Raw genomic sequence first — 12593 nt, 5'->3', positions numbered from 1 at the left:
CAGGCTAGGAGATGGAAGATGGAGGGGCAGGGTGAGAGGGCAGCATATCCTCAGAAATGGAAAAACCGAGGCCAGGCTTCTCCATTATAGCAGCCGGAATTGTTGAAAATGTGCTGAAAAAGTCACCTGGGCAATCAATGTTGAGTCTTGGTGTATCAATTGAATAGAACATTTCTGCTGCCCCCGGGAAGACAGCACAGACACAGCTGTCCCTTCTCTCTTGGTCCCTACCACCCCCAGTGCTCATCAGACAGCTGTGCTAGGAGGCAGCTTACCTGTGCCCTCAGAGCCTGCACTGCCTTGAAGCCTCTCAGTTCCATCCGCGTGTTTACTGGGAGCCAGGTCATGGATCGCAGTGGGCCCCTCCTGGTCCTGCCTTGGCTCTGTGTGCCCCAGCCCACCCACGATGGTGGGAAGACAAGCCTGAGGTCAGGCCAGCTTGGCCAGGGACACCCCTCCTCCACCCCACATCCCCAGCCTAAGCCACAGCACAGGTGATCTGGGGCATAGTTCTTTGGTGCTGGACCCATTCAAGGACGGGTTGCAAGTCCAGGAGGGCATTCACCCCCTCATAATGTAGCCCTCGTCCTGGGGGGCAAGGCGGGGGCTGAGAGCAGGGCAGCATATGCACAGGGGTAGTGGCACCAGCCCCACATGTGAGCACTTCGTGTCCAGGCCAGAGCTGGGCAGAGGGCAGCTGCAGGACCCGGGGGTCCGGGCAGTCCTGGGGCAGAGACTGGGATGGGCAGGTGGGGGCCTGTCTCTTAGCTGGAAGGGAGAAGCTTCCAGACATGACTGCATTTGACCTTCTTCTCATGTCTCCTCTCTCTGGCATGGGGCCCGAGGTGAGCTCAGCTCCTTCATACTCCTGGGCTTCAGTGTGGGGAACTTCGTAAGATTTCCAATCCATAGAAAATTGCCAATCTCTGGAAGCCTCAGGGGGACCCACGTACTCCACACAGAGCCCTTCTCCTTCCTGAGGACCAGCCATCCAGACTCCTCCGGGGGAGGGGGAGGGGGGCTGGGGCAGGGAGGGGAGCTGCTCTGAATGAAAAGGACACTTCTTAGCCACTAAATCATTTTCCCAAGAGACCCCTCCCATCCCTCACCCCTGTCTGGAGCACTGAGGTCTTAAGAACCTTCTTGAACATTCCTCAGTTGAGCAATCCCAGCCCAGGGCAAATCCCTAGAGAACCTGAAAAGGAGAATGCACCCCTGGCTGAGGATCCTTGTATCCTTATGTTTAAGGGGCCAGAGGGAAAAGAAGGATTCTGAGCTTTTTAAGAGAAAGTCTCTCAACAAAACACTTCCTGATGCTTCTCTGACACTAAAAACCTATTAAAGTCATAAACTTCTCCTACGGAACACTTCTCAAAAATGTATTTATCTAAAGGGCATCTGTGTTTGGTCTCAAACTCAAACGCTCCAAATGTCAGGCCCCAAATGATTTATTTGGGGCGCCTTTTTCTCTCCCTGCAAGTTATTCTACAGCTCAAGCCCATGGTCATGTAACTCCTTCCGGTGATTTTTACAGATGGCTTTTAGTCACACCAAGGGAGGCAGCCCAGAGGAAGAAGGGGCACAGGGGCATGGGGGTGCATGTGGGGAGGGGGCAGCAGGACGGATGCTGTCTCAGCCCAGGACCCCATGCTCCCCCACCTACCTTCCTGAGCACACCGCCTTGCCTTGCCCAGGCTGTCCCCACCACTTGGAGGACTTTTTCCTATAGCTGGACATTTAACCCATGCTCTGAATCCTCACTGGGTCCCCAGTCAAGGGCTCAGAGATAAATCCAGCACAGTTAGACCAGAAGGTATACCGGGTCCCCTTTGGAGTATCTATGTGGGTTGGGAAGAAATTGCCTTAGAGCCAAGACTTCTGAGTGACAAGTAGGAGTTGAACAACAGAGGGGGCCAGGAGGAGGTGGGAAGAATGTTCCAGGCAGGAGGAACAGCCAGTGGAGGCCAGTGGCCAGGCAACACGTGGGGAGTCTGAGACCATAGTGAGGGTGGGGGGAGGTCACTAGCAGAAGGACAAGGATCGTGGAGAAGGGCCAGGTGCTGAGCTCCCAGCATCAGTGAGTAGGCCCTTGGGTCTCAGGCTGCTGCACAGAGTCCCCTGACAGCCCTTCATCACTGCATCTTAATATGCACGAGCTCATCAGCCCCTCTGCGAAGAGGCCCCTGAGAGCTGCTGCACTCTGCCTGAGGAGGCCCAGAGTTTCAGGAGGGGTGGTCAGGCCCGGGGCTGGACCTGGAAGGAAACAGCCGTGCCCCAGGGTGAGGGGTACCTACGGTGTGCCCCAGCAATGCTACCCTTCTCCTTGGGGCTGTGGCCTCTCCAAATCACAGGAAGAAGGCTTCTGGATCAGAGAGCCCATTGGTACCACACTGGGCACCCACATGGTCTCTGGCTAAGCAACTCAGAAGGCTCTGGTCGCTCTGCCTTCTGGGAGCTTTGTGCCAGGAAGTCTAGGAAGGGGCTGGGGAGCTGTTTCTTAAAGCTTCACTGCCCAGTAAGTCTACTGGTCACATATGACTATTTAATTTTACATTATTATAAATACAGGAAAATTAAAAATTCAGTTCCTCAGTCCCACTAGCCAAATTTCAAGTGCCTGATAGCCACGCTTGGCCCTCACATTGGACAGCACAGAGGAGAATGTTTTCATCATCACAGAATGTTCCACTGGACAGCACTATTCTAGGAGATGAAGGCCAGCCTGGAAAACTTCTGAGCAAGCAGAGAGGGGACCCCATCTGGCCTGCATGAGGGGTTTGCAGCAAGGGTGCGAGCTCTGGGCAGGCCTAGGCTCAGGAAGCAACCCGGAATAGAAGCAGTCATCTGCCCAAGACTGGCCTGGGGGTTCTGAAATAGCCCAGAAAGTTCTGCAGGAGAACTCCAAGCTCGGGGGCAAGTAGGTGCTGTGCTCCTGGGCCCGTCTGCAAACACAGCGGCTGTGAGAGCCACCCAGTCTATACCTCCAAGCTCTGCCAGCCCCCCTTTCCCCAGCCCATCTAGCTCATAGCTACTACCTGCATCCAGGCTTGAGATGCACCTAGAAGTCGCACACCATGCCTGGAGTGTCAACCCACGCCATCCTGGGCAAGGATCCTTCAGAAGCTATTACAGGGCATTAAGTCAATGGACTTCCTATTTGTCAGCATTCCAACAGCACGGCGGACGTTTTTGGCTCCAAAACACTGCCCAGGCCAGAGTATTTGCCCTGCAGATCCTGCCCTGCAGAGACCAGAGCTGCAGATTCCAGAAGGCAAGGGTGAGGCTGTGAGGCTGCTTGAGGAGACGCTCTCCTAAGAAGACCAACTGTGGCATCTCACTTCTGCTGGGGCAGAACTCCAAGGCCCCTTCCCACCTCCAGCACCATCTCCAGGGAGACAGCAGCGCTCTCCCCAGCAGCTTGCCCCAAGTCAGCTCCCTGGGGCAGCCAGCCCTGACAGATGTCCTCCCCTCTGTACTTTCCTGTCTGGGGTCACTTTAAGATGTACTGCCTATGTGCTTCCTGTGTTGGTAACAGTCTGCAAGAAGCACCATGAAGGGAAGGCCTTTGTTTTATTCACTGTCGGGTCTCTAATGCTGAAAATAGCACCTAGAATATGGTGAAGTGCCCAGTAAATGTTTGTTACATAAATGAACCCTTCAAGAAGGAGGGTAAACGGGAAATGCGCAGATTGGGTAAAGTACGGATTCATGCATGAGGTTTTGAGCGAAAACAGATCTCGACTTGATCAATTGATCATTTTAGGTTCTGTGACTGGGGAGGGAAAAGAACATTGGGGGACATTAGGGGCTCAGAAGGCACTTCTCCCTGTGGGCCCTCGTTGGGCTGCTGGGTTGCTTCTTCCTCTGCTTCCGCATCTTTCCCACAGAGCAGCCTTTCCAGCTGGTCCCCCCTGGCTCCGCCCCCCCCCCCCCCACTCCCACCCCGGGCAGGTGATTCTGTCCTTCCTGTAGCACACCGCTACCTTGTCATCAGTTTGGTGTTTCGTTGTTTGCTTTTTTGTTTTTTGTTTTCCATTTGGGCCATAGACCAAATCGAGAAGCATCATCCATCTTGCCTGAAGGTTTTGCCATTTTAGTCTTGAAACCAACGGAGAAGTCGAGAAGTCGTAAGTAAGTTTTGCTCTGGTAAAGATAAGCTTAATTTTTCATTCGCCTCCAGCTAATAACCAATGGGGAGGTCCTCCTGCGCTTTCAGAAGCAAAAAGGAAAAGAAAAGGCTTCCTAGTGACAGGATAATTTGTCAGAAAGTTATGAGTGAGTACAAGCAGGCCTGTATAGGAAGTGTGTATTGAATAATATGACACACTGGCTTCTAATTGCTGCTGCCTTTCTGATCAATAATACATGTTTTCAAAAAGCCTTCTGTTTGCATTTACACAATGGGCTGTAACTACTGCAAAGGATCCATTAAGACCTATTTTAAAAAGTGCATTCGTAAAAACTTGTCTAAATCTGCATTACAAGGCAGATTATGAAACTGCCTTGGGAGATGTTTTTTCTAAAAGGCATTCAGGCCACATTTGCTGGACTTGCCAATCTGAGCCCCCTAGTATCTCCACAACGCGCCTGTCAGCCAGGATGGGCCTTCTCCTTGGCGTCCACGTGATGCAAGAGGTGGGCACGGTCAGGCCTGAGGCCCCACCAGGCTCCGGCCTCCTCAGGCCAGCGGTGCCCTGGAGCTGGGGACTCAGCTGAGGTGGGGCACAGGCATTAATCAACCCAGCATTCCCGAATGTGTAATTACATGGCCAGATAAGTGCTGCAGCGTCCAGAGACTCTGCGGTTCCAGGGCTCGCTCTGTCTTTCCACGGAGAAGGCAGCTTGTCACGTGGGGTGGGCGAGAGACGGGGCCCAGGCTCACGTGGCCAGGTTCGCTTTCGCCAGCCCCAGGCGGTGTGAATTTTCCCTTATGCAGGTGGGGAGCCAGAGCACAGAGAAGCAGACAGCTCAGGGTTCGGAACCACCTGCTTTCTGTGCTACCTTAGCGACGTCCGCTGACCTCTTTGGCCTCTTAGCTTCAGCTTCTCCAGCTGATGGGAACCAATGATAACAGTGACAGCTCACATTGACTGCATGGGGACTCACTTGTTCTTGGGCACCTGGGGAGGAAGGAACTCTGCTTTCCCTCCCACCTAGGCCCAGAAACACTGGGAACATACTACTGGGAACACGCCCAGGTCATACAGACAAGGACATGACTCAGACACGACCTGCAACCGTCGCAGCACGCCAGTACCCCTGGCCTACCACCCGGATGGCTCCCTGCCCTTCGGAGGAGCCCTTGGAAGAACAGTAAGAAAAATGTCCATTTCCTGCTGAGCCAGGAACTGTGCTGATTCTGTCCAAACCTCGTTTGGGTTTAACTTCACATCCCTGCATTACTATTATTATTTATTATTATTATTATTTTCATGTAACAGGTGGAGAACCTGGGCCCCACTGATGCAGCGAACCTGGTTCTTGTGCTGGTGGAAAGGAGTGGAGGATGGGGCACCTGGGAGGCTGGGTCAGTTGTGCATCCGACTCTTTGATTTTGGCTCAGGTTGTGATCTCACGGTTCTCGAGCTGGAGCCCGGCATCGGACTCTGCGCTGACAGGGCCTGCTTGGGATTCTCTCTCTCCGTCCTCTCTCTCTGTCCCTCCCTCCCTCCCTCCTTCTATCAAAATAAATAGGATAAACTTAAAATAAAAAAAAGAAAGGAATGAGAAGAGATTCCTTTGAGAGAAGCGGGGGAGGGAAGGAGGTGAAGAAGGGGAAGGGAGAACAGAGGAGGGAAGGGAGTTGAGGGAGGAAATTCAGAGGAGAAAAACAAGTCTGTTGAGGGGGCCCACAACAGGAAGGGGGAGTGGGGGCAAAGAGCTGAGGTCAGGCCCTCTGGGTGGAGGTGAGCTACACGGGGGCTCTGACAGACATGCAGGACCCAGTTGCTCGTGCTCTGGAGCCCTGGGCTGGGGCCTCAGGCACCTGCTCCTTGTCAGGCCCACCAGCCAGATTGAGGCCCTGTCTGCAAATACCAGCTGCGGGTGGCAAGGCAGGCAGGCGGGGCCTGCTCAGAGTAAGGTGAAGAGCGTCCTGCACCATACCCTGCGAGCCCAGTCCTGGTGTGTTGTGAGTGTGCCGTGGGGACAGCATATTTACATATTTAATTACGTGGGTGGGGAGCCCCACTATGGGGCCCTCAGAGCCAGCCGGTGGGCCTTGGCTCTTTTGGCAGCTGTGCCTCGAGGAGGGAAAACCGTGCAATGGCAATAGACCTTCCTCCCTCTCGACACCCCCCTGGGGTTGCAGAGTGTACTGGTAGGGACTATTGATACCCGCGTTTACAAGGGGGAAAGTGAGGCACTGAGCAGTTAGCTAACAGCACCCACAGTCAGTCTCAAAGTCTATGCTTCCGGCCACTGCGTCAAGCTGCCTGCAGGAGGGACTGAGACCCTCTGCCGTGCTCACTCTGACCACATCTGGCAGGAGCCTCTGTCGGTAGTTCTAGGAACGGCTGCCTGGTCTTTCAGTGCCCCCTGGACTGGGCTGTGTCCCCTTTCCTGCAAGGCCCCCCAGGGCCACGGTTTCCTGTCCCTGCATTCAGTGTCCCCCCCTAACAGCTGGCCTTCTCAGCTCCCCTGGACTTCCCTGAGTCCCCATAGCCACCTGGGTCATGGTCACAATGCATCCTGCCCAGCCTCGTACTCCCAGCAGCAGCTTCTCCCCACTTGGGCAAGCCTGTGCTGGGTGGGATCCGTTTCTATGTTGGGCTCGACCTCCACCCTCCCTTCCTTATGCTGTGTTTGGGGGCCAGACCCAAGGGACTCCTGGTAGGCCTCACCTGCTCGGAAGCAAAGACTGCCGTTGGGAGCACATGTGAGCTGCCTGCCCACTGAGCACCTTACCCTGTGCTGGCGGCAGGGCCTTGCAGACACTATTCGCTTCTCAGCCCCCATTTTATACATGACAAAACTGAGGCTCAGAGAGGTCAAGGACTTGCACAAGTGGCAAAATAAAAACTCAGGTCTGACTCACTTCAAAGCAGAATCCCCTATCAGAATCTCTTGGGGAACTTTTTTTTAAGGTGGATTTTTTTTGTGGAGGTGGGGCTCAGGGATCGATCTATTGATTAAACTTACCCTGGTGATACTCCAAGGGGGTCTGTGGGCAGCAGTGGGGAGCACTAATGGACAACACAGTAACGCCCCCCCTCCCCAGATCCCAGAAAGCCTCTCAGTGCCTGTGGGAGCCCACACCCTACAACACTGTGGTCTTTTGGGGCAAGGATGCCATAGCCAACTCCTAAACCTGGGCAAGACAATGGCCATGATTTCTTGAGCACCTGCCACTGAGGTCTACCCTCAGGTGTACTCCCTCTTTTTATCCTCACTCTTCCTTCTGAGAGGGGAATGTTTACGGTTGGGGAAACTGAGGCTCAGAGAGACATGACTAGGGGAAGCCAAGACAGGGAGCAGGAACCTCTTGCAGGCTCTCCCAGGCAAATGTCCCAGGAGCCCCTGGGACAGGAAGTTAGGAGAAGGACTTCCTGGGAAATCACAGCCTGGCCTCTTTGGATTGTACCCCAGTGTGACCTCTGACCTCCCCTGTGGGTCCTCAGGGGGACCACATCTATTTCCTCTCTGCTGATTGAGGAAGCTCCTTCCTGCTGCTCTGATATTAGGGATCCTGAGCCAATGCCCAGGCCCAGACAGGGCTGAGTCACTCCCTCCCTGCAGTTCTCAGGCTAGCAAGACCAAGCCTTCACCTCTGCCCTCTACTGGATGCCACTCTGGTCAGGTCCCTGGGCATGAAGCGGGAGACGGTAGGAATGTCCATCTATGTGAACACAGGCATACGCACATATGTATAAATGCGTGCATATGCACCTCTGTACAGGAGTTTACATATGAAGCCTCCCAGGCCTTTTTCTAAGAAGAGGGCAATGCCCCACCATAGTGTCAGGTGAGGCACTGTGAGGTGGCCCAGGCAGGACCACAGCCTCAGCCCTGAGACAGTCACACAGAGCACAACCAAACATCCAGCCCGTCCAGTGTCAGCCATGGCCTAGCCAGAGTGGTCCCTGGGAGGTGTGGGGGTGAGACTGGTTGAAAGAATGCGCCAGGCCACCCCCTCTCCTTCTGCATTCTCCTGCCATGGGAGATTTGTAATGAAGAAGTCCCCCTCAGCCCCTTCCTTCCTGCTCAAGTCCCTTCCCTGGGAGGATGCCTGAGTATACAGCCTTGACAGTCATTAGTACCAGAAGTAGGGCCTGTCCGCACCCAAGAAAACCCTCCCATGGCAAACTCCAGCCCCGTAAATCCAAGGGCCCCGGGGCTCTGGGTGGGGGGTGTGGCAAGCAACACAAGGTCTGGTGGCCACAGGGTGGCTCTCCTGAGCTGGCAGCACTGTGCCCTGGCCTCCCGCCAGCAGGCTTGCTCTGGACATCTCAGCTGGCAGAGCCCCCAGCCAGCTTCTGTCTTGGCAGCTCCTCCTGCCTGCGAGGGTGACTTCACTTTGACTTCATATCTGCAGAGTGATGTGCGGATCTCTTATTCAGCCCTGAAGGGGGCGGGGCTTTGTGCGCAGCAGGCAGAAGAGACACTGAAGTAGGGGCGCCCCAGGCCCAGGAACCCTCCCACCCCAAGGCTCCATGGGTTTCTATTCCTCTTCACCTAAGTGGAGACCATTCCTCAAAAGACAGCGAGGAGTGGTAGAACAGTGGACCTTTCCCACAGAGACCTAGAATCCAACCGCAACCTCACTCCAGGACCCCCATGTTAGGGGCCCAGAGTCTCCCCCTTTATGGGATTGGATGTGTTCATGGGTATCATTTATTTGGGCAAAAATTAAATTACTTTGGGCTCCAGCTCCTTCCTGCTACTTGCTCTCCTACCCCGTCAGTCCACATTCTAAGAGTTCTTCTGTTTGGGAAAGGACACCTGCCCTCCAAACACTCCATTAAGCTGCCAATGCCAGGCCTCTCTGAAAGGTGTGCCCAGACCCAGTTTCCTGCTCCCATTGGTTGAGCCAGTCCTAAAGAGAGGGGGATCACAAACTAGCCCCAGGAAACGATACCCTATCCCTCAGCGCGACCTCGGACTTTGTAAGCCATACGCCAGGCTCGCTCCCGGAGTGCGCAGAAAGCGCTCAGGCTCCCCTTCCCTTGCCCAGGCTCTTCCCCTCCTCCCGCCCGGCCCCAGGAGAGGCCGCGCTCCCACCGCGCCTCCCCCCTCTGAGAAATGGCGGAGGATGCGCTCCGCGCCGAGAGCCTGGAGGCGGGGCGCCCGCCTCGTCTCCTTGTCGGATCGGGCGCACCCCTACCCAGTCCGCCCTGACTCCTCATCCCCGCCGGGTTTCCCTGCCCTCAGCCGGCGGGCGGCCGGAAAGAGCGGAGCGCAGGGACCGCGAGCGGGCGCACAGGCTGAAAAGAGTGGCTGTGCGTGCAGAGGTGCGCTCACTGGGGCTGCGGGTGGCAGGCCCGCACCCCGCGTCCAGCACCTCGCTCCTACTCGTACCGGGCCCGGCCAGCATCCTGCGTCCCGCACAGGTTTCCTCTCCGCGCCCGGCGGGATCCCCACCACGCGCCCGCTGCCGGTACCCCGAGCCCCGCCCGCACCCCCGCACCCCGCCCGCACCCTGGCCCCGCCCGGCCCGCCCCTGGCCCGCCCCCCTCACCGCCCCGCCCCGCCCCTGCCCACTCCTCCGGCGCAGTCCGCGCCCGCCCCGCCTCAGTCCCGCGACCCGAGCCCGGCGCGCAGCATCGTGGAGCAGCCGGAGTCCGCGCCCCGACGCTCTGCGCCAGCAGTGTCCGCCGTGTCCGCCGCGTCCCGGGCGGGCATGGGGCGGCCAGGCTGACCGCCGCACCCCGCCGCCGAGACCCCCGGCCCCAGCCAGCAGCCCTCTTGCTGCGGCCCCGGCGTGCGCGGGCCATGGCGAAGGCGACGGCGACGGCCGGCGCAGCGAGGCTGCGGTTGCTGCTGCTGCTGCCGCTGCTCGGCGAAGGTGAGTCCTGCCGGGGGCCGGTGCCCGCAGCGGCCGGGGCGAAGTTGGCGCCCGGCGCCGAGCGGCGGAGTGGACGCGCTCGGAAACGCCTTTCTCTTTGCGGCGGGCAGCGCGCTGCGCAGTTGCCGGCCGCCTGGGCTGGGCCGGGAGCGAGGTGGAGCGGCCGACCCGGCGCCTCGAGGCCCAGACTGGGCGGGTCTCCGGCCAGAACGGGACGTGAGCCGGGCCGGGCGGCCGGGGTCGGTGTGCAGGGCCCGAGCCGCAGCGGCGCGTCCCAGCCTGGTTGCGCCCCGCGCCGCGGCCGCGTCTTGGAGCGACCCGGACGGATCTTGTCGAGGTTTTCGGCGCAGGTGGGGGAGGCCCGGTGAGGTAGCCCCAGAAAGCCCGCGACTTGGCGCGGGGAGTTCTGTCTTTGCAGATTGTTGCGTCCTGGTTTCCTGTCCTCGCTCCACGTCGGTGCATTCCTCCTCCAGCTCTGATATCCTGGCCCGCCAAGGGTTGCGGAGGGGATCTGCTCTTTTGTAAAAGGTTGCTTTTCCCTCGTGCGTTTTTGCCGCCCTAGTCTTTAAAAATTCGAAAAGCCCATGGTTTCTGGGAGGCTGCCCTCGAGGGCCCGCTCTGACTGGCCCAGCGCAGCCGGCTGAGGCCCCGCCATGGCCAGAGTTCCAACAGGCAGCATTACAGCCGCACGCCGCTGCCAGGCAGGGCCACCTAAGGGAACAGCCTTTGGGACGGAGAGACCGCTCTTGGCCAACCTTTACCAAGCGCTTTTGATCATCCTAGAGTGGGGCAGGGCTATGTGCCGCCAGCCAGCGTAGGGGCTGAAAGGATTAGATGTGGCCTTGCAAAGGCTGGGCACCGCCCCCGATGCCAGACTGACAGAATGAATCCTAAAGCCATAGAATCTTTGATCCCCTTGGCCATACATTTTAGTGTCCCTGGAAGAGTCCTGATTTGATCTCCTTCAATGTTTTTGTATGCACCAAGTTTCTCTCTGACAGGGAAGCCTGCCTGCCCCCACTGCTTACAAAGGACTTTACCTCCTTGTGGCCTTTGGGAACAGAAGAGGCGGTGGTCCCCTGCCTCTAGCCCCTGGTCTTGCTGACTCTGGGTTCACAGGCCTGCCCCAAGGCTTCATTTGTGTGACTGGATCCTGGGTTCCACTGGTAGATACTGAAGCCAGAATGGGTTCCCAGCCTGCCATGGGGAGGGCAGGGGAGAAGTTCTTTCCTTGCCCTGAGGAGGAATGTAGGGGAGGGAGCCTGTTTCTGGTATTGGGACTCTGGGGTCACTGGGTTGCAGGAGGAGGACCCCCTAGGAAGCTGCAGTCAGGGCAGAAGTAAACACAAACAGAATGTTCTGAAGATCTCTGGTAACTCTGAGTTGCAACTTTGTACGTGTTCTTCCACAGCCATTAGCTTAACTGGGGTGCCTGGAAAGGCTTCAAAGGCTAGACTGTGGGGCCCAGGTTGCAAGAGTCAACCTGTGGCACTTGGCATGGATGTAGTTGGCTTTTTTACACCTCTGGCCCACGCAATTTGGTGGCCAGACTCTCCAATCCAGGGCATGTGAGCCTCCCGCCCCGCCCACCTTTCCCTTGGGATGACCACGGTGCCATGATTGGCTGGTGCTGAGGGTGGAGAAGTGGGCCTGCAGCACCCACAGGAGACATCTGGGACCTTTGGAGAGGCACATGGGCACCCTTCACTTGAAGCAGCACTCCTGGAGCTCGGGAGCCTGGCTCTCGTTGAGCTGCACCGGATGAGCCCTGATGCTGCTCCAGGACCCACCCAGGCTGAGAGCAGCTCAGCATCTGGGCGCCCTCTTGTGGATGCAGCATTCCGGTGACCAGGCCTATGGCTCAGGGGATGTGCTGCGTCTCTAGAGGATGAGACCTTCCCCCTGTGGCCAGACAGTTCCCCAAGGCAGGAAGCTCTCTTCTGTGCTGGGAGACTGACAGGATGGGAGCAGGGAGGTGACCCAGATGAAGAGGCAGTGGCCTAAACCAGAGCACAGCGGAAGGAGCCCCACTGCTTCAGGGCTGGCCAAGAAGCGAGGGACGGGGATGCCCGGAGCAAGGCCATGGGACATAATAAACAGACCCCTGAAACTTGTTCCCCTTCCACATGTGCACAGTGTCATTGTGTGTGACCGCGTATACCTTAAGAGAAAGGTGCTGACACAGACTCCTCTCTCACATCCTGGTGTCCGTGCATGGGTGCACACCCACAGGGTGTCTCTCTCTCTCTCTCTCTCTCTCTCACACACGCACACACTCATAATGCTCATCACTAGACACGCTCCTGCCCTTTCTCAAGGATATGTGATCGTGACACCTATGGACACACACACACTCCCACAATGAGTGAGGCCTAACCCCACTCGTACTCCACCCTCACCCAGGGAACCCAGCCCCTGTCACTCACACGTACTGGGACCCCACATATATACATAGGAACCCCTGCCCTTCACCCCCTCATACACTCAGGGACACAGCCCATTGGCCCCGGGGATCCTGGAACCAGAGTTGGGAACTTCCATCTAAGACTTGTTCTTAGGAGAGTCTCTGGCACTTTGCTGCTCAACACAG

General features: G+C 57.2%; 1 protein-coding gene across 1 annotated transcript in view; it reads left to right on the top strand.

The window, feature by feature from the left end:
• Positions 1-9737: 9737 nt before the first annotated feature.
• RET (ret proto-oncogene) overlaps positions 9738-12593 on the top strand; it is a 53071-nt gene continuing 50215 nt past the window's right edge. Inside the window, exon 1 of the mRNA XM_045438156.1 lies at positions 9738-10003. Coding sequence (XP_045294112.1) covers positions 9931-10003 — 73 coding nt within the window. The 5' untranslated portion in view covers positions 9738-9930. The remainder of the gene's footprint in view (positions 10004-12593) is intronic.

The sequence above is a fragment of the Leopardus geoffroyi genome, chromosome D2 (assembly GCF_018350155.1).
Source record: "Leopardus geoffroyi isolate Oge1 chromosome D2, O.geoffroyi_Oge1_pat1.0, whole genome shotgun sequence".
NCBI lineage: Eukaryota > Metazoa > Chordata > Mammalia > Carnivora > Felidae > Leopardus > Leopardus geoffroyi.
This window is presented reverse-complemented; position numbering and strand designations above follow the sequence as displayed.